Below are 23944 nucleotides of genomic sequence, written 5' to 3'. Positions count from 1 at the left end.
CAGCTCTGCTCTTCTAGGGGAAAGTTTCACCAAGGAAAGTGTTACCATTCTGCTTGCTCCAGTGAAAGTGTCACACTGCACAACAAACCTCCCTCACTAGATTTATTGGGAAGGAAAAATCCAGGAGGGTGACTGCCTCTGGGGTAAGAGGCTGTAACAAACTGGACAGGGTTCAGAGCTTATGTAGTTAGGACCTCCTGCCTAGGGCATGGTGACTCCCACAGTGGAGGGTTGGGGGTGCACTTTTCCAGGGTGCCTTGGGATTGTGTGTTTCTAGGCTAATTCTGGGACAAGTTCAGGGGTGGTTGGGATTTTGTGCTCAGGGATTGGTGGGATTCTGCCACCTGGAGGTCAAGTCAGAGGCGGAGTGTTCTTTCCTTGGCCCCTTTTACCCTATAGACAGTCCCTCATTGAGACTATCTTCCAAGGGATTCTAGGTAGTGTCAAATTGACAACGCTGACCTCTCTCACAAAGAACAAAGCCAAGAAAAAGGTGGGACAGTCAGCTAGGTCACAGGAGGGTTTTACTTCACTCCTCCAGCAGCAGGGGACCACAATGAGGAAGGGAAGGGCTTTAGGTTGCCAGGTAGACAATGAAGGGCGGAGAAGTAAGTCATTGAGCCTCAAATGAAACAAGGAGCTGGGTGTGGTGTCTCAGGCCTGAAAGCCAAGCACTTCTGGAGGCTGAAGAGAAAAGGATTGGGTCACGTTTGAGGACAGCCTGGGCTCTAAGTGTGAGACAAAACAAAGGTCAGCGAGATGGCTCAGCGGGCAAAGGATCTTACTGCCAAGCGTGAGGATCTGATTCCGATCCCTAGGACCAACACGGTGGGAGGGGACTTGACTCCCTCTGACCTCTACATTGCGCTTGACTACGCAAAAACACAAAAATAAATAAATGCAGTAATTTTTTTAATTAATAAAAAGGCAAAAAAAAAAACCCGCCTGGAGTCAGCTGTAACAACACAAGGATTCTGAATAGCACTTGAGGTTTCAACGTTGCTAGGCAAACGGCTCCTAGGGCGCTGTTGTTAGGGCCTAGGGCGTTCCTAGCGGCCACGCCCTGTAGCCAACCACTCGCCCGAGTCTGTCGCGTCGACCACGCCCATATCACCCCGCCCACAGCCCCAGAACCGTTACCTCAGCAACAGTCTCGGCTCCGCCCACCTTCGGTTCCGGGTGCCAATCGTAGAGGCGTCACCCGGGCGACGACCCTACCCCTTCCGGCGCTAGGTCCGCAACTTCCGTCTGGGGGGTCCGGCGGCTGGCGGTGGGGCTGCAGCGGGGCCCCGGTGGGCGGCCAAGATGGCGGCGGGCGGCGCGGATGGCGGCGCGGGCCCCAGCGCCGCCATGGGCGACTGCGCTGAGATCAAGTCGCAGTTTCGCACTCGCGAGGGCTTCTACAAGCTGCTTCCCGGCGACGCGACACGCAGGTCGGGTCCAGCCTCCGCCCAGACCCCGGCGCCGCCGCAGCCCCCTCAGCCCCCGCCCGGACCTGCCGCAGCCTCAGGGCCTGGTGCCGCGGGCCCTGCGTCGTCCCCGCCGCCCGCCGGCCCCGGACCGGGGCCCGCGCTGCCCGCCGTCCGCCTCAGCCTGGTGCGCCTTGGCGAGCCCGATGGCGCCGGGGAGCCGCCCTCCACGCCCTCTGGACTGGGTGCGGGAGGAGACCGCGTCTGCTTCAACCTGGGCCGCGAGCTTTACTTCTACCCCGGCTGCTGCCGCCGCGGGAGCCAACGGGTGAGTGCTCCGATTCGTGGGGTGCCGAGAGCATCTGGGTCCCCTGAGTGCCAGAAGGCATCCGAGGTTGGACATCCCAGGGGAGCCTGGTTCCTGGAGCTAATAGAGTCTGAGAGGTTGCAGGCGAATCTTCGCGTGGGGGGGGGGGTGGTTCGTGGAGGTGGTGAGTGAGCGTTCTGGACGGGTTGGAGCTTCTGAGAGGAGATGGGGGGCGGGGTTACGGATTCCGAGGGGCAGACATTGTGCAGGCGATGGGGAATCCAAAGAGGATGCAGGCCCAAGGGAGATGGGGAACGGAGAAATATTGCATTCTTGGCGTGTTGGAGGGAGTCTGGAGACTTGTGTCAGGCATTTGTAAGTGATAAAGGTAGGAGTCTTACAGGTAAAAGGCAGGGAGGACTGGGGGTGTAGCTTAGGGGTCGGCGAACAAAGCAACTGGTGAATGAGATCCTAAAGAATACATTGTCTAGAGAGTGAGGCTTTGGAGGAAATGAAGGGAGTTTGGAGGAATGATGGGAATTCTGAGGTGATGGAGTTCCTGGCAGGGGACATCCCCAGGTGTGGCAGACATCTCTAAAGCCATTGAGTCCCCAGAAGGATGGAAAGAGAGAGAGGTGGGGATCCTGAGAGCCCAGGGGTGATTGTGTACCTAAAATAACGAGGGACCATCGTGATGATTGAGCAGTGTCTGAACTACGATGAAGGTCCTGAAGTTTAGGAACTCCAAATGGGAAGAAATGAAGCTTTGGAGATGGCTCTGTGGATGAAATGCGTGCTTTGAAAGCATGAGGACAGGAGTTTGGATCCCGGTACACCATGTAGAAGGGTGCAGCTGTATATGTCTGCAGCCCCAATTCAGGGAGCAGAGGCAGAAGGATCCTCAGGGCTCACTGGCAGCCAGCCTAACTGAACCGGTGAGCTCCAGGTTCAGTGAGAGACCTGTGTCAAATGTTAGCTGGAAAACCACAGAGAAAGATGCTAAATGTTGACCTCTGACCTCGCCCACGTGTGTAATGCATACACATGTACACAGGTATATACTATATGTATAAAAAAATTGAAAACCTAGGATATTGGAATTTTTGAGTCCTTGGGTTTTGGAATTTTGTTATAAGTCCCCTGGAGTTGTCCTGTGGTGGTGGCTGGAAAGACTGGAGGAGAATCAGCTCCAGGCTCTTAGGGATTCTGAACCCTGAGGCTGTGAGCAGCAGTAACGCTAAATTACACCTTGCAAGGGTCTGTTGTCTTTATTGGGTGGAGTGCAAGTGAGCGTGTGTGTGCCGTCCTTCTAGGTTTGAGCTTCCTCCAGTCTTTGGTTGCCTGCCCCTCCCCACCCGCCCACCCAGCCACTTCCCTTGAGGTTAACCCCGCTTCCCCTTGGTGGTTGCCCCCCCCTCGCCCCGACCTCAGCTTCCTCTACCGTCCTCTCCCTGCTCTAACCCACAAACTCGTCTTTTCCCATGGCTCAAGTCCATTGACCTCAACAAGCCCATCGACAAGCGGATCTACAAGGGGACCCAGCCCACCTGCCACGACTTCAACCAGTTTACAGCGGCCACAGAGACCATTTCCTTGCTGGTGGGCTTCTCTGCTGGCCAGGTGCAGTACCTAGACCTCATCAAGAAGGACACCAGCAAGCTCTTCAATGAAGAGGTGATCGAGGACATGCATTGCTCCCTTCTTGTTTATCTACCCACCCACTCACTAAGCTGCCTGCAGACAGAATAGGCCTGAGAGGGGCAGGATGAGGGAGAGGGTAACAGGTGACAGACAGCTGCTGATGGTGTCATTATTAAAATGTCCCAGTCCTCTACTGTGCCAGCCCTATGCTGAAAGAAGGCTTTACTTCTTACGTTTTCACCCATGGATGGATAAGAAAGTATAGTACCCACCTTACAGATTGGAAGACTGAGGCGCATAGACAGTTAGAACTTTCTTGATGTTCTTGCTGACTTCAAATTCTGAGCTCTTTGGGCTTTGGAGTCTAGTCCGTGCTGTATCATTGACGTACTCTGTAGTTTGGGGAGAGTGATCTGTTGTCTGAGCAAATAGTTTTCTTTTGCAAAGTAGGATCTGTGTCCCTTCTCACAGGACTATAGAAACTCATTCATAAAGACTGCTCAGTTGGACTAACTTGGCTTAAAAGGAAATGCCAGGAGATGACCTTAGCAAGCCAGCAGGGAGGGCCTTTGTACTCTGGTTGTGCTGTCTCTGGTCCAGGGCAGGCGGGCCACAAATGTTCTCAGATGAGCAAATGACCAGAGGGAGCGAGGGAGCAAAGAAGCCCAACGCTGAGTGGATTAAGAATGCACTCACCCATTCACAGAACCGCGGTCCCCTCCTGTGCAGGCCTCAATCCAGGAGCAGCTCAGCCAGCACATGGAAGGCCTGCTCTAGCCACACTTTTAAGCTGGGAGACAAACTGCAGATTCATCAGGTGTCAGCCAGGAGCTGCCACTCAAGTGAAGCCTAAAGGCCTCCAGGGAAGGACATTTCATAGAGAGAGTGGGTCAGGCCTTATAGCACAGGTCTGTTATTGCTGTTATTTGGGAGGCTGAGGCAGGAGGATCAGAAGTTCAAGGTCTGCCTAGGCTCAAGAGTAGAAGGAACAGCTTAAATAAAATCCCCTAGGCAGGATGGCCATTGACTTTGTGGCCAGGGTAGCAGCTGAGGGAGAGAAGACAGAAGGTGCATTCTGGGAAGGAGCAGGAGGTGTTGACCAGGGTTGGCCTGGAAAGCCATAGAAGGACCTTGCCCTCCTCATCAATAGGAGCCAGAGAAGTGTCCCCCACATACCCTTCTGTTCCTGAACCATAGGGCTGGTGACTTTCTCGGCCCTGAGTGGGGCGCAGCTTGGTCCCAGGAGAGGAGTTGGGTCATCAGTGCCTGCCCCAAGCTGTAGGGCTTCTCACAGGGCAGCACTAGAATTTTACTAATTTACTCATCTCAAATGTACTAATCTCAGGCCACTGAGGAAGAGACAGCTATGAGTATCTGAGGCCAACAGGGAAACATGTGGAGGCAGTGGGACCTGGGTGGTTGGGGTGGGCACACTTTGCCGCAGCTTTTGTTGGAAGCAAGACTTGATTGGGAAAAGGAGAGATGCCTGGAGGGGTTTGATAGGTGCAGCCGAAAGGGTGAGGCTGCCATCATTTTGTGCAGGGCATTGCTCGGGCCATGTCCTTTGGATGCTGCGCCAACTGCTGGGACTAGTTCCAGGGACCCTTTCTTGGGGGAAACTGGCATTCTGGGATCTGTATGCTGACACTGAAGACAGAAGCAACAGCTGAGTGGCTAGAGGATAATCCTTTGATAGGCAATACATGGAGTCACCGTGGAGTCCTTACAGGCGACTTTCTTCCCTGTGTCCCTGTGATATCTGGCAGTCTGTTTCAGTCAGTGGGGGAGCTGGGGTTCAGGATATAGGACACAGTCCATCAGAAGTAATCACCACCCTCAAACCCACCTGTCCTTCCCTTTCCAGCGGCTGATTGACAAGACCAAGGTGACTTATCTGAAGTGGCTGCCTGAGTCTGAGAGTCTATTCCTCGCGTCTCACGCCAGTGGCCACCTGTACCTCTACAATGTCAGCCACCCCTGCGCCTCCACCCCACCCCAGTATAGCCTGTTGAAGCAGGGTGAGGGCTTTGCTGTCTATGCAGCTAAAAGCAAGGCACCCCGCAATCCACTGGCCAAGTGGGCGGTGGGTGAGGGGCCCCTCAACGAGTTTGCATTCTCACCCGATGGCCGACACCTAGCCTGTGTCAGCCAGGATGGCTGCCTCCGTGTCTTCCACTTTGACAGCATGCTTCTTCGTGGCCTTATGAAGAGCTACTTTGGGGGTCTGCTGTGTGTGTGCTGGAGCCCTGATGGCCGTTATGTGGTGACGGGAGGGGAAGATGACCTGGTTACTGTGTGGTCCTTCACGGAGGGTCGTGTAGTGGCTCGAGGCCATGGCCACAAGTCCTGGGTCAATGCTGTGGCCTTCGATCCCTACACCACACGAGCAGAGGAAGCAACATCGGCCAGTGGTGATGGGGATCCCAGTGGTGAGGAGGAAGAGCCTGAAGCCACCAACTCAGACACAGGAGCCCCACTGTCCCCACTACCCAAGGCTGGCTCCATCACCTACCGCTTTGGCTCAGCTGGCCAGGACACACAGTTCTGCCTATGGGACCTCACAGAGGATGTGCTCTCCCCTCATCCCTCTCTGGCCCGTACCCGCACCCTTCCAGGCACACCTGGGGCCACCCCACCAGCCTCTGGTAGCTCTCGGGCTGGAGAGACAGGCACAGGCCCCCTGCCCCGCTCCCTGTCGCGCTCCAACAGCCTCCCACATCCAGCTGGTGGTGGCAAAGCTGGTGGGCCTAGTGCGGCAATGGAGCCCGGCACACCATTCAGCATTGGCCGCTTCGCCACGCTGACCCTGCAGGAGAGGCGGGACCGAGTGGCTGAAAAGGAACACAAGCGCTACCACAGCCTGGGGAACATCAGCCGTGGGGGCAGTGGGGGCAATAGCAGCAACGACAAGCTCAGTGGCCCTGCTCCCCGTAGCCGCTTGGACCCAGCCAAGGTGCTGGGCACAGCACTGTGCCCTCGAATTCATGAGGTCCCACTACTGGAGCCGCTCGTGTGCAAGAAGATCGCTCAGGAGCGCCTGACTGTGCTGCTGTTCCTGGAGGACTGTATCATCACTGCCTGCCAGGAGGGCCTCATCTGCACCTGGGCTCGGCCAGGCAAGGCGGTGAGTCCACCCACCCTGGGCAGGATCCTCTCATCCTGCTCCCCTCTGAGTCATGGGCCTCCTGGATGCCAGGCATCAGTCAGCAGAGAGGTCAGGTGTAGGAGACAGAGTGGTAGGGCCCACAGCCCCATGTGAAGAACCTCTGATGGCCCGTCTGGCCCACCCTTAGCACTTAACACTCAAGGCAGAACCTATTTTTATGGGAAATCTGCATTTTAAATGGTGAAACTTTATTTTGGGGCTGACACTGTTGGTCTGAGATTGAACCGAGGGCCTGGCTTCTGGCCTGCCTCTTTTTCTCCATTTCTGAGCTAAAGGCCTGGATGGGAATCACAGGGGCTCAGGCCTGCACTTGTGCTTGGTGTGTGATCCTGGTCACTGTGCCTTGCAGATGGGCTGTGTGGTGGTTGTGCTCTTAGTTGGTGAGATGAAAACCTGGCACTGGTCTATCTTGGTTCTTTAGCACGTGGGCTCAGCATCTGGAACCCCACACTGCCTTCAGTCCCTCAGATCCTTTGCTGTGGAATGTTAGAGTTCAGAAGCCTTAAAAGTCAGAGCAGCCTCAGCGAAGGCAGGATGGTAGGACTTGGGGAGTGTGAACTCTAAAAGACACCCCTCTGTCTCCCTAGTTTACAGACGAGGAGACCGAGGCCCAGACAGGGGAAGCAAGTTGGCCCAGGTCACCCAGCAAGTCAGTGGTAGAGGTAGGACCAATCCCCAAGCTGGAAGTGGGCCCCAGTCTCTCCTTCTCCACTGTCCTGTCTTGTCTGCCCAGGATCTCCTGGGGCAGGGAAGGCTGCTGAGCTGTTGTTCCTAGCCAGGATGTCAGCTCTAGGACTGGGAGCCAAGGGGCCCCCATCGGATGCCCCCCTAACCCCAGCACTGGCAGAAGCCCAGGTATTGTCTAATCCAGCCTCCCTTTCATCCTCCCCAGGGCATCTCCTCCCAACCAGGCAACTCCCCCAGTGGCACTGTGGTGTGAAGCTGTGGATGTCCCATGCCCCCAGCCTCCTAGCCATAATCCTCCCTGCTGACCTCAAGGATCCCTGTATTAACAAGACTAATCATGACGGAAGGACTGCTGCAAACCCCACCCTGTCCAAGTGCTGGGGATTCCCCTAGACTGGCCCAGCCATGGGGTTGTAGAGGCCTGTGTGCCTCAGCCCTGGCCTCTGCCCACTGCCAAGTACAATGACCTGTCCTCTGAAGCATCAGTGTTAACCCACATCCCTGTCTCAGCATGTGACTGGTCACTCCTGGGAGAGACTCCACCCACAAAAGCCCAAGTCCACAGTGCCCCTGGGTGAGAGGGCTGGGGGGGTATCCCCAGCCAGCCCACACCCCACCCCTCGCTATGGTTTGTGCTTTTGAAGAGTGTTAAATTATGGAAGCCCCCAGGGCCCTCCTTGTCCCCCCTGGACCTCTTATTTATACTAAAGTCTTTGTTTGCACAGTGTCTCTGTTCCCTGGGGCTTGTGTGTGTGTGTGTGTGTGTGTGTGTGTGTGTGTGTGTGTGTGTGTGTCTGTCTGTCTGTCTGTCTGTCTGTCTGTCTGTCTGTGTCTGTCCCGGCATAGGGTTATCTCTGTTCCCTGGGATGTGTTGGGGGTGGGGCCTGGGGGCTGTGCTCTGACCAAAGGAAGGCCAATTTACTCTGCCTCCCCATCCCCTAGCCCTGAGCAGAGTCCTTTGGAAGAAGAATCCCTGACCCTCAGAATCAAGAGACTGAGGTGGCCCCTTCCTGCTAGGTCCTTCAGAGGTGTTGAAACTTGTTTTAAAGTGTCAGGACTATCCAAGCATGCTCTTCCGGGAGGAGGGGAGGGTGCTGGGAATTGAGCTGTGCCTCATCTTCTGGACATGCCTTTGCAGCCTGGTGCCCCTGGCCCTTGAAGTGCCAGCTGCTGGAGGCCATGATTTTCTCCCCAGAGAACTGGCCACCCTAGAAAGACACTAACATGTCTCCTGGCTGGCTGTCCAGATGGCTCCACCCCCAACCCCCAAAATGTTTCTGTCTCTAATCCTAGCCTGGGCAGGAATGTGGCTGCCCCGGCCTGTGGCCAGGGAGCTATTTTGGGGTCTCTTTCACTTGGGGAGGGCCTGGCTCCACCACTTGCCTTCCCCAGGCTTGGGCCAGCAGGTCACCCCTGGCCCTGGTGGCTGGCTAGGTTCCCTTCTGATCTCCCTTCCACCTCCTGCCAAAAAAGGGGGGGTGTGTAATACAGCAGGCACAGGAACTAAATTTAACTGTCCCAAAGTCGGAATCCATTGCTGAGTCACGAAGAAGCTGCCCCTGGCCTCTGCCCCCCTCCCCTGTGGGCCTAGGCATCAGCCCCTTTCCCCACCCCTCCCAGCTCTGAACTTAGATTGGCACTTCTGGGCACTGACACCTCACACCTGTAACTCCCTCTGCTCTACCCTTTTGTGGGTGGGTAGGGGCTTTGGGGGGTCATCTGTGGAGTACTACTCTATCCTTTGACATTGGGCATCAAAGAGTTTTGAGGGGCCCTGAAAGAAAGGAGTTGGGGTGTTGGCTTAGGAGGGGTTAAAGCTGGGAGGCGGGAGGGGGGCTGGGCCAAGGGGTGGGGAAAAGAGGAGGAGGCCTCAGCCTTAGAACTGGCCAGAGGGACCCAAGGGATAGTCAGGGACAGGCAGACATGCAGCCAGGGTCCTGGGGCCTGGACGGGGGTAGCCAGGCCCCGTGACAGAAAGACCCCGAGCTCCGGCCCGGGGAGGGGCCATGGTGCTGCCTGCCCAACATGTCAGCCGAGGTGCGGCTGAGGCAGCTCCAGCAGCTGGTGCTGGACCCCGGCTTCCTGGGGCTGGAGCCCCTGCTCGACCTTCTCCTGGGCGTCCACCAGGAGCTGGGCGCCTCCCACCTAGCCCAGGACAAGTATGTGGCCGACTTCTTGCAGTGGGGTGAGTATGGGCAGGAGGCATGGGGTGGAGGGACAAGGCAGAGGTGGGTCTACAGGGCAGGAACTGGCTGTGGAGGGCAGGAGGCTTGACGAGGTCTTCCTGTCCGGACTCAAGCAGAGTTCAGGCCTTGATCCCAAGCTCCCCTGCTGGGGCAGACTAGGGTCAGTGGAGGCCAGCCATGACTCAGCCAGTGCAGGCTGGGGTGGGCACAACCTGCTGCCTTCTCTGCACCCACAAAGGGGCCTGGTAGCTTTCTCTTATAGGACCCTCACCCTCCAAAATACAGCCCTCCCTGGTTTCCCAGAGTGTGGGGAGGGAGAGCGTGGGGCAGCTGCCAGGGTGTGGCCCGTAGGCAGGTGTTTGGCGTCTGCCTCCCCAGCTGCCCTGACAGGTGTCCAGGAGCTGTGAGGGCACAGTGACTCACAGAGGCCCTGGGGGAGAACCAGCCCGGCAGACAGGCGCCACCCAGCATCCTTTATGTCCCCCAAATTAAGGAGGAACACTTTGAGCTTCGGAGTGTGTCTTGGACCCTCCTGGACTGGGCTGCCCAGACGGGGGATTTCATTTGGCTTTCCGCCTGCTTTCGTGGTTCTAGCTCAAGGCCTCTAGTTCCCCTCACAACTTAAATGCCCTTCTGCAAAGGTCTGAGGCCTAGTGGATGGGCTTGGACCTTATCTGCCCCTGCTCCACATCAGCCAGAGTACAGGCTTACCCCAGCCTCCTTACAAATAACGCTGTTTTGTTGCTCTGTGCCCATCATTAAGGGTCCTGCTCTTGGTCGTTGTCCTGTATGCCCATGTCTATGGCCCCAGCTCATTCTCCTCCCCCATTTCATAGATGGAAAGGTGGAGGCCATGGGCTAGGCCACTAAGCCTGTGGAGGACTTTTCTTCTCTGCAGCCCTCAGGGACTCCTTCAACCTCCCTTTTTGCAGAGGATGGGGCAGGGCTGGTAGGGGGTAAACTGAGAACAGGGGTGGGGGTGGGGGTCTGGCCCACTGGAAAGGAGCAGTCCTTTTGTGGCCCGAGCAGCATCCCGTGGGCCCCTCCCCTCCCCTGCCAGGCCTGGGCGGGGGAGGGGGCCTGGGTTCCCGCTGCCTTAAAAGGGCTCAATGCCTTGGCTCTCTCCTCCCAACCCCCCCTCAGCCTTGGCCCTGGCTGTGTCTTCTCTGACGGCCCACTTTACCCGAGCCCCTCTCTTCTCCAGGACCCACCATCTCCCTCTTTCCTATGCTCATTCCTTCTCCATCCTCACTCTCAGTCCTGACCACTTCCCAAAGGAGGCCTGGTCTCTCTCTGCCCCCTGCTCCCTAGTTGCCAGCCTCTGACCTGGCTGCCTTCCCCTCCTATTGAAGCACCCTAGCTCAGGACCTTATCTCCTGGAACTTTGGCTGTAAGAAGGCTCTTCTACCCACTTTGGAGACCAAGAATGCTTCTAGCAGTGTCTAGGATGCTGGTGGGCTGTGCCCTCCCCCACTCCAGGCTCTACTAAAGTTTCCCAAGTGCAGTCTTCACATTGGCTGTGCTAGACACCACTGCCTTTTGAGGCCATGGTGCAAGACATTAAATGAGAATCTCAGGGGACCTGACTGAGCACCCTAATGTCACATGGGTTTGGGCTTCCCTCCCTCTGCCTCCCTTTCGGCCCTACAGTCCTGTGGAAACAGTTCTGGGCCCCCAAACATCACAGAGGTTTTGGAAGCAGAACCCTAAAATCAACCTAAGGGGCAGAGGGAAGAGGAGACTGAGGGTACCACACTTGCCTCTAGTGTTCTCGTGACCTTTGGCTCTTCCTCCACCCCCACCCAGTGGATCCCATTGCAGCAAGGCTTAAGGAGGTCCGACTGCAGAGGGATGACTTTGAGATTCTGAAGGTGATCGGGCGAGGGGCATTCAGTGAGGTGAGTCTTTGAGGGGCCCGAGAGTGGAACTTTACTTGAGGTGGGTGGGGCATAGCCTTAAAAATTGATGAATGAGCTTGAAGCTGAGGCTCGGGTGGAGGCGGGGTTGGGGGGGTCAGTGGGTGTTGTGCATGGGGGCGTGGCTAAGGCTGGGTGGAGATAAGGGTGGAGTCCTATCTGAGTGAGCCTTGCTGTTTTCCCTGCCACCTCAGCTATCATCCCGGTTCTGCCTTTAGGTAGCGGTGGTGAAGATGAAACAGACAGGCCAGGTGTATGCCATGAAGATTATGAATAAGTGGGACATGCTGAAGAGAGGCGAGGTGAGGACCAGGGCTGGGGGAGGCGCCCTTATCTCTCCAGCTCACCTTCTGCAGCATCGCTCCTGCCTCACAGGTGTCGTGCTTCCGGGAAGAAAGGGATGTATTGGTGAAAGGGGACCGGCGCTGGATCACGCAGCTGCACTTTGCCTTCCAGGATGAGAACTACCTGGTGAGCTCCGGGCCCGGGTGACCAGGAAGGAGTGACAGATACACCACCTCAAGTCAAGAAAGCTGAAGTAGGGAGAGCAGCCGTAGGCCGGGGGCGGGTAGGAATATGTCTCAGGAAGAAGAGGGACCTTTCTTGAGAAAAGAGGTGATGTCTGGTTTGGCCTTGGTTCATATCTCTGGGGCACTCTATCACAGTGGAGGGCTCTATGCTTGGGGATGGGGTGTCTCAGGGAGTCTTGGGGGCAACCAACCCCCTGTGACACGCCTGCTCCCAGTACCTGGTCATGGAATACTACGTGGGCGGGGACCTGCTAACGCTGCTGAGCAAGTTTGGGGAGCGGATCCCCGCCGAGATGGCGCGCTTCTACCTGGCCGAGATTGTCATGGCCATAGACTCGGTGCACCGGCTGGGCTACGTGCACAGGTGGGCGTGGCAGGGCCCTTGGAGGGTTAGCAGAGTTTGTGTGGGAAGGAAGGGTACCTTGAGGTCAGATCCCATTGGGGGCAGGAATGGGGTCTAGAATTGTAGAATCCCTGCTGGGGTGGAACTGGACCGAGCCTGATGGGACCCAGGAGTACAGTCTTTCAAGCACCTCCTTCCTTGTCTGTGCACAGGGACATCAAACCAGATAACATTTTGCTGGACCGGTGTGGGCACATCCGTCTGGCCGACTTTGGCTCCTGCCTCAAACTCCAGCCTGATGGAAAGGTATGATGGGAAGAGCCTGGTGAAACTCTCCCCACCAGTTAGGGAGCAGAAGGTGCAGGAGGCGGGGTTGGGTTGGAGAGCTGAAGAGTGGGGCTTGGGTAAGGGCTGGGCTGGATGTGGAGCAAGAAAGGAGCTTTACTGGGGACATCCTGTGCTCCAGATTGTACAGTCAGGGGAAGGGCTTAAGCATTTAGGTCTGGTTGGCACAGGTGAGGTCGCTGGTGGCTGTGGGCACCCCGGACTACCTGTCTCCTGAGATTCTGCAGGCTGTTGGCGGAGGGCCTGGGGCAGGTAGCTACGGGCCTGAGTGTGACTGGTGGGCGCTGGGCGTGTTCGCCTATGAAATGTTCTACGGGCAGACACCCTTCTACGCCGACTCCACCGCTGAGACGTATGCCAAGATCGTGCATTACAAGGTGAGCACGGGAGCCAGCAGGGCGCCTGGCATGATGGCGCATGCTCCCAGGCTTTTTTAAAAAGATATTTATATAAGTATGTATAAGTTTAAGCTGCCTGTATGTCTGTGCACTATGTAAGTGCTCACGAAAGTCAAAGGGCATGTGTTCCCCTGGAAGTAGAGACAGACTTGTGTGCTGCCATGTGGGTGCCGGGACATAGAACCGTGGTATCTCTGCTGAAACAGCCAATGCTCTTGCCCAATGAGGCAGCTCTTCAACCCAGGACTGACTCGCTTTTCTCTGCTTTCTGAACAGGAACACCTGTCTCTGCCTCTGGCAGACACGGGTGTCCCTGAGGAAGCTCAAGATCTCATTCGGGGCCTGCTGTGCCCTGCGGAGATGAGGCTAGGCCGAGGTGGGGCAGGTGATTTCCAGAAGCACCCTTTCTTCTGTGGCCTTGATTGGGAGGTTCTCCGAGACAGTGTACCCCCCTTTACACCAGACTTCGAGGGTGCCACGGACACATGCAACTTTGATGTGGTAGAGGACCGGCTCACTGCCATGGTGAGCGGGGGCGGGGTACGTACCTGCAATTCCTGAGTGGTTAAGGGGACTTCCCTAACCCCCTCATAAAATTGGGATGATCAGCTAGGTGTGATGGTGCACACCTTTAATCCCAGGGCTTCAGAAGCAGAGGCAGGTAGATCTCTGGTGGATCAAGGCCAACATGGTCTACATCGTGAGTTCCAGGCCAGTCAGGGCTACATAGTGAGACCTCCCCCTTGAAAAATAAAACAATGGAGTGACCACCTTCTTTGTTCCCACATCGTTACCTAGAGCACTGCAATGTGCCCACTCAGACTTGAGGACACACAGGTGACCAGTTCTCCAGACAGTGAGGTCTCACTGTTAGCAAGGCTAAAATGGACCCTGCCTGGAAGGTGCTGAAGAGCTTCTTGGAGGAGACTGAGCTGAGGCCCCAAAGGATTCCAAGAGAGGCAGGAGATCCTCTCTCAGGGCAGTGCTCTCTCAGCATTAGATTCAACAAGCTCTAGGTCCTGCCGTGACCCACTGCAGTAGAGAAAAGTGTGGTGTGGGCCGAGGCCCAACAAGAAGCAGCAAGATAGAAGAGAAAATGATAGAAGGGACACCTTAACTCATGGGGTTGGCTTAATGGGGACAGTCATGCTATGATTAGAGAGGGGTGAGGGGCCAACCCTGACAATTGTTGGCCACAGCCCTGCACCTCTTCCATAGGAGACACTATCGGACATGCAGGAGGACATGCCACTTGGGGTCCACCTGCCTTTCGTGGGTTACTCCTACTCTTGCATGGCCCTCAGGTAAGCGTGATTGCCTACTGGCTATGTGTGTGAAGGCTCACCTCAGTCAGTCAGTTCGAAGGATCAGTCTTGAAACCAAGGTTTCTTAGGAACTGTCTTAGTTAGGGTTTCTGTCGCTGTAATGAAACACCATGACCAAGTGCAGGTTGGGGAGGAAAGGGTTTATTTGGCTTCCACTCCACATCACGCTTCCACTCCACATCACTGTACATCACTGAAGGAAGTCAGGGCAGAAACTCAAATAGGGCAGGAACCTGGAGGCGGGAGCTGTTGCAGAGGCCATGGAGGGTGCTGCTTACTGGCCTGCTTTACCAGCAATGGGCCTGGATCCTCGCCCATCAATGACTAATTAAGAAAATGCTCTATAGGCTTGCCTGGAGCTTGATGGTTTTAGGTTGGTGGTTTTTTGAGACAGGGTTTCTCTGAGTAGCCCTAGCTGTCCTGGAACTCACTCTGTAGACTAGGCTGCCTTTGCCTCCCGAGTGCTGAGATTAAACATATGTGCCACCACTGCCACCAGCGGGCTTAAAGGCATTTTCTTAATTGAGGCTCCCTCCTCTTTGATGACGTCAGCTTGTATCAAGCTGACATAAGACTAGCCTGTACAGGAACACATATGTACTTTGTTTTGTTTTGCTTTTTTGAGACCAGTCCCTCTATTATGTAGCTCTGGCTTTCCTGGCCATATGTACTTCAGCATTTCAGTTCAGTTGTATAACCCAAAAATCTATTCTCAGCCTTCCAGAATCTTCCAGCTATTGACTTTTATATTTCTAAGATATGTCATAGGACCCAGGTTCTTAGGAAACAGGCCTGGAATCTGACAGTTTATTTTAAGAACATTAACTTATTGGAGTACATAATAATAAAACAACTTTTAAGTTTTTAAAGTTTTTTTGTCTTCTTTTCTGAGGCAGGATCTTGTTCATACAGCCTAAGCTGGCCTTAGAGTGCTATGATTATAGGTATGTACCACCATGCCTGGTCAGTAAAGCCTTTTCAAAGCATCCATTCATTATGCTAGGTGTGGTGGCACAAACTTGTAATTCCAGCACTTAGAGTAGAGGCAGGAGGATCAGAAGTTCAAGACCATTTTGGGCTATATAGTGAGTCTAATACCAGCCTGGGCTACAAGAAACAAAAGATAGACAGCATCCACTATTGCTAGGCAGGGTGTCTTACCCTGGAACCCCACCATCAAGGAGGCCAGCCTGGGCTACAGAGTGAGAACTTGTCTTGAAATACCAGAAATAAATTCATTATTGGTTAGGCATGTGGTGGCACACGTATGGTGCCAGTACTGGGATAGTGGAGGTAGGAGAGTCACAAGGTCAAGGCCAACCTGGTACAGTACGGTACATAGTAAGAGCTTGGTCTCAAAAACAACTAAACAAGAAATCAGTTATTCAGGTAAGACAGTGCTTCCTGGACTGGGAGCATGGCCCCGTATAGGAGAGCATCCCAGCTCTGGGGGGAGTGCTTGCCTAGCACACTCAGGTCCTGGGCTTTGACCTCAGCACTGTGGAAAGGATGCATGGTGGGTCACACCTGTCATCCAAGCACCAGGGAGGAGACAACAGGAAGATGAAAAGTTCACAGCCATCATTAGCTATAGCAAGTTCCAGGCCAGCCTAAGCTACATGAACTCTTGTCTCAAAAGAAAGACAAAGATTTAAAAAGTACTAAAGATAATAATAAATCCTTAAAGAAAAAAAAAACCTATTTAGGCATGGCACATGCCTTTAATCCCACCACCTGGGGAGGCAGAAATGGGCAATCTTGAGTTTGAGGCCAGCATGGTCTACAGAGTGAGTTCCAGGACAGCCGGGGCTACACAGAGAAACCCTGTCTTAACAACAGAGAGATCTTAACTTTCCTGTATGATTTCCTGGCTTAATCTGCATTGCCACAAAATGACAAATGAATAGGCCACGTGTCAGGAGTAAACTGGGAAGCAGGAGCACTTAGAGGAAACTTGTACAGGTGATTACCATTGGGCATGTCCCAGACAGGCACAGCTAACTAAGAACAGCCTATGTTTTGATAGCAGCTTCTATCCCACACTGGGTAGAAGAGGATATAGCCCACCCTCTGTAGAGCCATACTGCTCAGTCAGCCAGCAAAGTAGCCAAGAGGCAGAGGTCCTGTCAGCAGAGGCTTTGTTAGGCAGAGGAGGGGCTGTCAACTAGCCCTGGCAGTTTGCCCTGCTCCTCCTTGAGCCATGGGGTCTTGGAAGCCTGGCCTACCCACAGGCTAGGGAGCCCCAGATCCCTGTTTGGCAGCCTCTTCCTCTTCTCAGAGACAATGAGGTCCTGGACCCCACCCCTATGGAACTGGAGGCCCTGCAGTTGCCTGAGGCAGACTTGCAAGTGCTCAACTTGGAGCCACCAGTGTCCCCACCCAATCAAGTGGTGAGTAGACAGAGGAGAGGAGGGCTGACCAAGAACCTGCAGAGAGAAGGGCAGAGCTTGCTGGGTGGGTGCACCTGCTGAGCTAAGTACTGCAGTTTACAGGACATCGCAGTGGCCCCTGGCAGGCTGCTGCTTCAGTAAGACCCAGTAGCATGCCCTAGGTACTCAGGAAGGATCCCAAAGTCAAGGCTTGCTTGTGTTATGCAATGAGACCCTGTCTTCGAGTGAAAAATAACAGAGAACTAGGGAATCCGCAGCTTAGCGGTAGATGCTACCCGGGCTGGGTGTGGGGTCGGAAAGCAACACCAACCAGGGCTGGAAGGGAGGGAGGGACTGCTGATCACCTGGAGGAGGCTGAGTTAGAGGTCCCTATCAGGTGGAAGAATGAGACCAGAGCTCACCAGGTGGGATGCTGTTTCTTAAAGCTACAGGTGGTAGGTGGCCTTGGAAGGAGGGGAGGATGTAGAGAGCAGACCAGAGGCCTGTGGGTAAAGCCAGATTTGTCTGAAGCACTGTGGGATTGGGAGGGACACAATCAAGTTCTGATGCCAGCCCTTCAGTGCCCGTATTGACTGTCCCAGAACCTACTAGGTTACCAGAGAGAAGGCCAGGGGAAGGGTGTGCAGGACTGAGCCCAGTGGTGGTCCCAAACTCGATCCCCACCTACAGGCAGAAGTGGCCGGCCCAACAGCTGTCCCTGCAGCAGAGGCTGAGACCGTCGTGACGCTGCGGGAGCTCCAGGAAGCCCTGGAAGAGGAGGTTCTCACCCGGCAGAGCCTGAGCCGCGAGCTGGAAGCCATCCGCACTGCCAACCAGAACTTCTCCAGGTTGGAGTCAGAGTGCGGGGTGCCAGCAACCTTCCCAGTCCTTCACCCTATGGGCTGGCTTACCTTCCTGTTTTCCTGCAGCCAATTGCAGGAGGCCGAAGTCCGGAACCGAGACCTGGAGGCTCACGTTCGGCAGCTGCAAGAGCGGATGGAGATGCTGCAGCCTCCGGGAGCCCCAGGCGAGTCCCTCACACACCCCAGGCCAGGAGGGCACCGGGTGAAGATGGGGGCGTGCTGGGTGTGTGGACACTTGGGACAGGGGAGGGTCCCAGGCTGGGGCACGCCGAGCCACCGCCCTTTTCCGCCCTCCACGCTCCATACACCTCTCTTCTCCTTCCAGCTGTCATGGGGGTCCCCAGTCCCTGGGCCATGGATCCACCTTCCCATGTAAGACCCCTTTCTTCCCCATCCCCACTCAGATCTGCCCATCTCCCCGTCCACATTAGGGCTCGCTCTCTTTGGGGGCTCCAGAAGGAAGATACCTTTCACTCAGTCTGCCATCTACCAGCTCTCCCTTGTTTCAGGCCCTTTGACAAATCTTCCCCAAAGGAATTTCCTAGATTCCCGTTCTTGCCTTGACTCCCTATACTGCCTCTTGCCCTGCTGCTGAAGGCGGCCGGCCGGGCTGGGCTCCGATCGGGTCACCTGTCCCTTCTCTCTCCAGCTAGATGGCCCCCCGGCCGTGGCTCTGGGCCAATGCCCGCTGGTGGGGCCAGGCCCCGTGCACCGCCGTCACCTGCTGCTCCCTGCCAGGGTATGTCCCAAGTCCTCCCGTCACGGGCTTTTGCCTCGCTCCGCCCACTGAGTGTCATCACCGCTTTGCTGTGCCCCTGTGGAGCTCGGCCCACCGCAGGGAGGGAGGGTGATCGGGCGGCCAATCAACACAAGCCGCTACGAAGTAGCCAATGATGAGTTCTGAAGGGAGCTCAGGCTTGCGAGCAGTCAACTGTAACTGTGGGCTGTGGGGCATCAGGGATGCGCTCAGAGGATTCTTGGCCCATCTATGGGTACAGGCTGGGCTGCTCCCTGGAGCCAGTTGCTAATCCTGCCCTCTTGCCTGCAGGTCCTTAGGTCTGGCCTATCCGAGGCGCGTTGCCTGCTCCTGTTCGCCATTGCTCTGGCTGCTGCCGCCACACTGGGCTGCACTGGGTTGGTGGCCTATACCCCAATCTGGTGTTTCCCGGGAGCCACCTTCGCCCCCTGAACCCTAAGACTCCAAGCCATCTTTCATCTAGGCCCCCTTGGAAAGCCGGGTGACCTGGGAACGGCCCAGAGCGTCTCTGTGCCCATCTTCCTTCCCCCTCCAGCCACCCCACTCTACACTCCTGCGAGCCTGTGACCCCACCCGGCTCCGCTCCTGTGATCCGGGCCTGCCCCCTGGCGGCCGGGGAGGGAGGAGCAGGACCCGTGCGCAGGAACCCGGTTCCTGCAGGGCAGGCGGCTTGAATGCTGCTGCTGCTGCCAGGACATTCGCTGACCACTTTACTCAGGCCCGACGTGGATAGGCAAACGGCTCAGACCATCCGATTTCACTTTTCACGCTTCCAGCCACTGGTCACAAACCATAAATCCTTGTTTATGAACCCCTGATCTCTGGGGAGGTCCCAGTCCCATAGCAAACGATCAGCACAACCTCTACCAGCTTTCATGGGAGCCTCTGGCTTTGAACAGCCCCGCTCCTAGGGATGCTGCGACGACCCCTTCCTCACGTATGCTGCCGTTGGAGCCACTGCTGCACACCCCCTCCCCCAAGGCAGTGTGGGTATTTATTGACCTTGTCCTCTGACTCACTGACAGACTCCGGGACCCACGTTTTGGATGCACTGAGACTCTACATTCCTCGGTATTTATTGTCTGTCCCCACCTATAAACCCACCCCCGACCCTTGAGAATAAAATACTTTCTGGTCTGCCCTAAGCTCCGCGAAGTCTCTGCTGTGGGGAGGAAGCCTCCGGTAGGCCAATAGAGAGACCCGTAGACACAACCAATAGCTTGATTCGGAGCTAGTGGGACGCAAAGCGAACGAATAGAGATGAAGGGCGGAGCTTAGGCATCCAGCCAGTAGGAGAGGAGCAACAAGCCATCCGAGACACCACCGCCCCCGCCCAGCTGTGACCCAGCTGTGCTACTCAAGCTTGGAAAAGTAGGGGGCTGGGCCAGCAGGGCGCCCACTGCCATCCTCCCACCGCGCCTGCGCAAGCCACGCGCATCCGCTCCTAAGACCGAGGCTTCAGAAAAGTTGCTGAAAACTTTCTAGCGCTTTTCTCCCGCCCCTCCTCCCTGCCAGATCCGCCCCCTCCCCGCGGGGCCGGGAATTCCGAGGGGCGGAGCGGGGCGCGGAGATAGGGAGAGGGCCTTCTAGGGACCCGGGAGATCGAAGCGGCTTCGCGCCCTTAACCTTGCTGGACGGCCCACTATCTTCTCCGTTGCCCTGATGGGGAAACTGAGGCCCTGAGCCAGAGGCACACGCAGGGGAAGGCCGAAAGCGCGGCCAGAGGAGCAGGGAAAACAAAGAATTCCGACAGCCAGGGAGGGGGGCGGACACACAGACACAGGGACAGACCCGAGTGCAGAGCTGAGTCTAGCCTTTGGGCCGGGAGAGGGCCAGAAGACCACGAGGGGACTGGGGAGGCGAGGACGACTGAGCGGGGGAGGGGGCTGGGGAAGCCCGCAGGAGGCGGCAGAGGAGGGAGGAACTTCCCAAAGTTGCCAAACATGGCTACCTCGCCTGCCGAGCCGAGCGCGGGGCCGGCAGCCGGGGGGGAGGCAGCGGCTGGGACCGAGGAAGAGGAGGAGGAAGCGCGCCAGCTTCTGCAGACTCTGCAGGAGGCCGAGGGGGAGGCGGCGGCGGCTGGGGCGGGCGAGGCGGCGGCGGCAGATTCCGGGTCCCCGGGCGTCCCGGCGTCTCCCTCCGAGACCGCGGCCGAGGAGCCCACGGGCCTCCGCTTCTCGCCCGAGCAGGTGGCGTGTGTGTGCGAGGCGCTGCTGCAGGCTGGCCACGCCGGCCGCTTGAGCCGCTTCCTGGGCGCGCTGCCCCCGGCCGAGCGCCTACGTGGCAGCGATCCGGTGCTGCGCGCGCGGGCCCTAGTGGCCTTTCAGCGGGGTGAATACGCCGAGCTCTACCGGCTCCTAGAGAGCCGCCCTTTCCCCGCCGCCCACCACGCCTTCCTGCAGGACCTCTACCTGCGCGCGCGCTACCACGAGGCCGAGCGGGCCCGAGGCCGTGCCCTGGGCGCGGTGGACAAATACCGGCTGCGCAAGAAGTTCCCTCTGCCCAAGACCATCTGGGACGGCGAGGAGACCGTCTACTGCTTCAAGGAGCGCTCGCGCGCGGCGCTCAAGGCCTGCTACCGCGGCAACCGCTATCCCACTCCAGACGAGAAGCGCCGCCTGGCCACGCTCACCGGCCTCTCGCTCACACAGGTCAGCAACTGGTTCAAGAACCGGCGACAGCGCGACCGAACTGGGACCGGCGGCGGAGCGCCCTGCAAAAGGTGAGGGGACCGGCCTTCCTCGGTTCCCGCCGGAGTCTGCGCGCCTGACCCTTGGTACCCCTCGGCGTTGGCGAGCGCACGGGCTGAGCGCAGAGAAATCAGGCACACCCTGGGTTCTCTGGGCATCACTGCCCCAGGGGGCTGAGGTTCTGGCCGCTGTTTCTAGGTTGGGGCTGCAGTTCAGGGAGCAATGAGAAAAAGGAGGAGGGTCCCCTAGAGGGGTGATGGTAAGGGTAAGGAGGCCTTTGTCTAAGGCACCTAGGGCGAGGACCTCTGCAACCCTTGGTGACCATTACTTACGCCCACCCCCACGCCCCCTCCGGCCCAAACAGCATGGTCTGTTGCCTGCCTTTGTTGTGAAACGTGAACCTTCTCCGGCTCCGGTTTCTCTTGTAACCCAAGCCCTTCTCCTCCCACCCCAGCGCCAGGCCTCTAGTTCTGGTCTCTGACGCCCCAGGGGAGGGAAGGGGGAAGAACTGGAGTAAAGGCTGCTGCCTCGCTCTGCTGCCACGCGCCTGCTGACCCAGGGGACTTGGGGCGGACTGGGTGCTCGGCTGCAAGCCAAAGGAATAGGAAAAGCTTCCCTCCGGCTTTACATTCCCGCCATGCTGTCAACCCCAGCAGGGTTTGTGGAGGCTCTGGGGTCCGAGCGGGTCCTCTGAAGGGCTCAAAGAGTTAACAGGAGTTTGGGTTGCCTCTGCCTCTAGGGCAATGCAGCCTTCAGACCTGAGACTTAACCCTTTTTCCTGCCAGTGAGTCCGATGGGAACCCCACTACTGAGGATGAGTCCGAGTCCAGCCGAAGTCCGGAGGACCTGGAGAGGAGTGTGGCCCCCGTAGCTGCTGAGGCCCCCACCCAGAATTCTATCTTCCTAGCGGGGGCCACCCCTCCTGCTACGTGCCCCGCCTCCTCCTCTATCCTAGTGAATGGCAGTTTCCTGGCAGCCAGCAGCCCCCCAGCAGTGCTCCTCAATGGCAGCCCAGTCATCATCAATAGCTTGGCTCTAGGAGAGGCTTCCAGCCTGGGGCCACTGCTGCTCACAGGAGGCGGGGGCGCGCCTCCACCACAACCCAGCCCCCAGGGAGCCAATGAGGCCAAGACTTCCCTGGTCCTGGACCCTCAGACAGGAGAGGTTAGATTGGAAGAGGCTTCGTCTGAGGCTTCTGAGACCAAAGGGGTTCAGGGAGCTGTTCCTGGGGCAGCTGGAGAGGAAGTCCCAGGGACCCTGCCCCAAGTAGTCCCTGGTCCTCCACCCACCTCCACCTTCTCTCTGACCCCAGGAGCTGTGTCCTCAGTGGCTGCTCCGCAGGTTGTACCACTCTCCCCCTCTTCTGGGTACCCAACAGGCTTGAGCCCCACCTCCCCACTGCTGAACTTGCCTCAGGTGGTACCCACTTCCCAGGTGGTGACCCTGCCTCAGGCTGTGGGGCCACTCCAGCTGTTGGCAGCTGGGCCAGGCAGCCCTGTGAAGGTGGCAGCTCCAGCGGGGCCTGGTAATGTGCACCTGATAAACTCTGGTGTGGGAGTGACTGCACTGCAACTTCCCTCAGCCGCCACCACAGGTACCCTCCTGCTTTCCTCGGGCCTGCTGGGCTGGGGGAGCCCGTGTTCTGCTTCTGGTACATCTCTTGGGGTTAAGCCTACTGGTTCCTCTGCCTGCTCTCCAGCATCTTGCCCTCCATCTCTTCTCTCCACAGGAAACTTCCTCCTGGCCAATCCTGTGTCTGGCAGCCCTATTGTCACTGGGGTAGCTGTGCAGCAGGGCAAGATCATCCTTACTGCTACCTTTCCCACCAGCATGCTCGTTTCCCAAGTCCTGCCACCTGCCCCCAGCCTAGCCCTGCCCCTGAAGCAAGAGCCAGCCATCACAGTGCCTGAAGGAGCCCTCCCAGTGACCCCCAGCCCCACCCTCCCTGAGGGTCACACTCTGGGGCCAATCTCTACTCAGCCACTGCCACCTGCTCCTGCTGTCACCTCTGCCACCAGCCTGCCTTTCTCCCCGGACTCCTCTGGCCTGCTGCCTAGCTTCCCAGCACCCCTGCCTGAGGGTCTGATGTTGTCACCTGCAGCTGTGCCAGTCTGGCCAGCAGGGCTGGAACTGAGCACAGGGGTGGAGGGGCTGGGGACACAGGCCACCCACACTGTGCTGAGATTGCCAGACCCTGACTCCCAGGGGCTGCTCCTGGGGACCACAGCAGGGACTGAGGTTGATGAGGGGCCAGAAGCTGAGGCCAAGGTCCTGACCCAGTTGCAGTCAGTGCCTGTGGAGGAGCCCTTGGAACTGTGATTGCTTGGACTTTTCACCTCTCCTGACAATGGTGCTCAAGGTGCTAGGACAGAAGGAGGAACCCTCAGTAAAGTGGCTGCAGTCTGAAGGTCCCGCACTACAACCCTCCACGCTGGACGAGCTGCAAGCCCTGGAGAAGCCAGAGGAACCACCCCAGTCAGGGCACTGTCCCTTGCCTGATGGGAAGTCTTTTGTTACAGCCCTCTTAGCATGGGGCTCTAGGGGTTCTGACTAGGGCTTTGTCCTCTACTTGGTACTAGTTGAGGAAGGCCCTGCTAAGTGGCTGGTTTCCAGCCAGCACCCTCACCATAACACTATTAATAGGCCCACGGATACCTAGTGCTCCCAGAACTGCCTGAATCCCAGGGATGGGAGACCAGGGTGTGACCCAGAGAGCCCTTCTGCTGAGGAGGGTCTGATGGGTGCATGGGACCCTTCCCCTACTTCCCTTGACTTGAGCCCCAGGATCCAGTCCCAGACCAAAGATTTCCCCCTGCCCACTGGGGCAATCCTGGCCTCTTTGTCTAGTTTGTATCGTAAATCTTTATTTTTCTAGGACATGTTATGCCTCCATTTCAATTAAAGTCAAGTTAACAGACAACAGAGCCATTGGGGTAAGGGTCACCTGCCAAACAACCAGCCCAAGAAAGAACTAGACAACACGAAGCCTGAGGTTGTGGCTTGCTCTTTTTG

At 57.0% G+C, this 23944-nt stretch overlaps 3 protein-coding genes across 10 annotated transcripts; all 3 read left to right on the top strand.

The window, feature by feature from the left end:
- Positions 1-1221: 1221 nt before the first annotated feature.
- Dmwd (DM1 locus, WD repeat containing) lies at positions 1222-7932 on the top strand. Of its 2 annotated transcripts, XM_075990185.1 has the most exons (5): positions 1222-1737; positions 3208-3390; positions 5222-6481; positions 7111-7185; positions 7416-7932. In XM_075990185.1, exons 1-5 carry the CDS (start codon positions 1306-1308, stop codon positions 7461-7463), a joined length of 1998 nt encoding a protein of 665 aa, XP_075846300.1. In that variant the 5' UTR covers positions 1222-1305; the 3' UTR covers positions 7464-7932. The 2 variants fall into 2 exon arrangements, with proteins under 2 accessions (XP_075846300.1, XP_075846308.1); XM_075990193.1 differs by lacking the exon at positions 7111-7185 and having other exon boundaries at positions 7416-7613.
- A 1155-nt stretch (positions 7933-9087) lies between these two features.
- On the top strand, positions 9088-19387 carry Dmpk (DM1 protein kinase). Of its 6 annotated transcripts, none has more exons than XM_075990225.1 (15): positions 9088-9395; positions 11203-11294; positions 11531-11614; positions 11688-11783; positions 12058-12206; positions 12398-12491; positions 12701-12907; positions 13205-13453; positions 14147-14232; positions 16532-16643; positions 17313-17470; positions 17552-17649; positions 17811-17857; positions 18139-18224; positions 18534-19387. In XM_075990225.1, exons 1-15 carry the CDS (start codon positions 9236-9238, stop codon positions 18679-18681), a joined length of 1866 nt encoding a protein of 621 aa, XP_075846340.1. In that variant the 5' UTR covers positions 9088-9235; the 3' UTR covers positions 18682-19387. The 6 variants fall into 6 exon arrangements, with proteins under 6 accessions (XP_075846340.1, XP_075846349.1, XP_075846320.1 ...); XM_075990234.1 differs by having other exon boundaries at positions 18135-18224; XM_075990205.1 differs by having other exon boundaries at positions 13205-13468.
- Positions 19388-19719: 332 nt separating this feature from the next.
- Six5 (SIX homeobox 5) lies at positions 19720-23933 on the top strand. 2 transcript variants are annotated; one of them, XM_075990159.1, is made up of 3 exons: positions 19721-20964; positions 21718-22526; positions 22662-23933. In XM_075990159.1, exons 1-3 carry the CDS (start codon positions 20186-20188, stop codon positions 23249-23251), a joined length of 2178 nt encoding a protein of 725 aa, XP_075846274.1. In that variant the 5' UTR covers positions 19721-20185; the 3' UTR covers positions 23252-23933. The 2 variants fall into 2 exon arrangements, with proteins under 2 accessions (XP_075846266.1, XP_075846274.1); XM_075990151.1 differs by having other exon boundaries at positions 19720-20964; positions 21718-23933.
- The last annotated feature ends 11 nt before the right edge of the window (positions 23934-23944 follow it).

The sequence above is a fragment of the Microtus pennsylvanicus genome, chromosome 1 (assembly GCF_037038515.1).
Source record: "Microtus pennsylvanicus isolate mMicPen1 chromosome 1, mMicPen1.hap1, whole genome shotgun sequence".
NCBI classification, from domain to species: domain Eukaryota; kingdom Metazoa; phylum Chordata; class Mammalia; order Rodentia; family Cricetidae; genus Microtus; species Microtus pennsylvanicus.
Note: the sequence above shows the minus strand (reverse complement) of the source record. Positions and strands in the feature narration are given on the sequence as shown.

Excerpts from the sequence above, each read along its gene's own strand:
- Dmwd (XM_075990185.1), top strand. The coding sequence starts at position 1,306 with ATGGCGGCGGGCGGCGCGGATGGCGGCGCGGGCCCCAGCGCCGCCATG. Across the intron at positions 1,738-3,207 it reads GCCGCCGCGGGAGCCAACGG|TCCATTGACCTCAACAAGCC; the intron begins GTGAGTGCTCCG and ends CCATGGCTCAAG. Across the intron at positions 6,482-7,110 it reads GGGCTCGGCCAGGCAAGGCG|TTTACAGACGAGGAGACCGA; the intron begins GTGAGTCCACCC and ends CTGTCTCCCTAG.
- Dmpk (XM_075990205.1), top strand. The coding sequence starts at position 9,236 with ATGTCAGCCGAGGTGCGGCTGAGGCAGCTCCAGCAGCTGGTGCTGGAC. Across the intron at positions 9,396-11,202 it reads GGCCGACTTCTTGCAGTGGG|TGGATCCCATTGCAGCAAGG; the intron begins GTGAGTATGGGC and ends ACCCCCACCCAG. Across the intron at positions 17,858-18,138 it reads CCATGGATCCACCTTCCCAT|ATGGCCCCCCGGCCGTGGCT; the intron begins GTAAGACCCCTT and ends CTCTCCAGCTAG.
- Six5 (XM_075990151.1), top strand. The coding sequence starts at position 20,186 with ATGGCTACCTCGCCTGCCGAGCCGAGCGCGGGGCCGGCAGCCGGGGGG. Across the intron at positions 20,965-21,717 it reads GGCGGAGCGCCCTGCAAAAG|TGAGTCCGATGGGAACCCCA; the intron begins GTGAGGGGACCG and ends TTTTCCTGCCAG.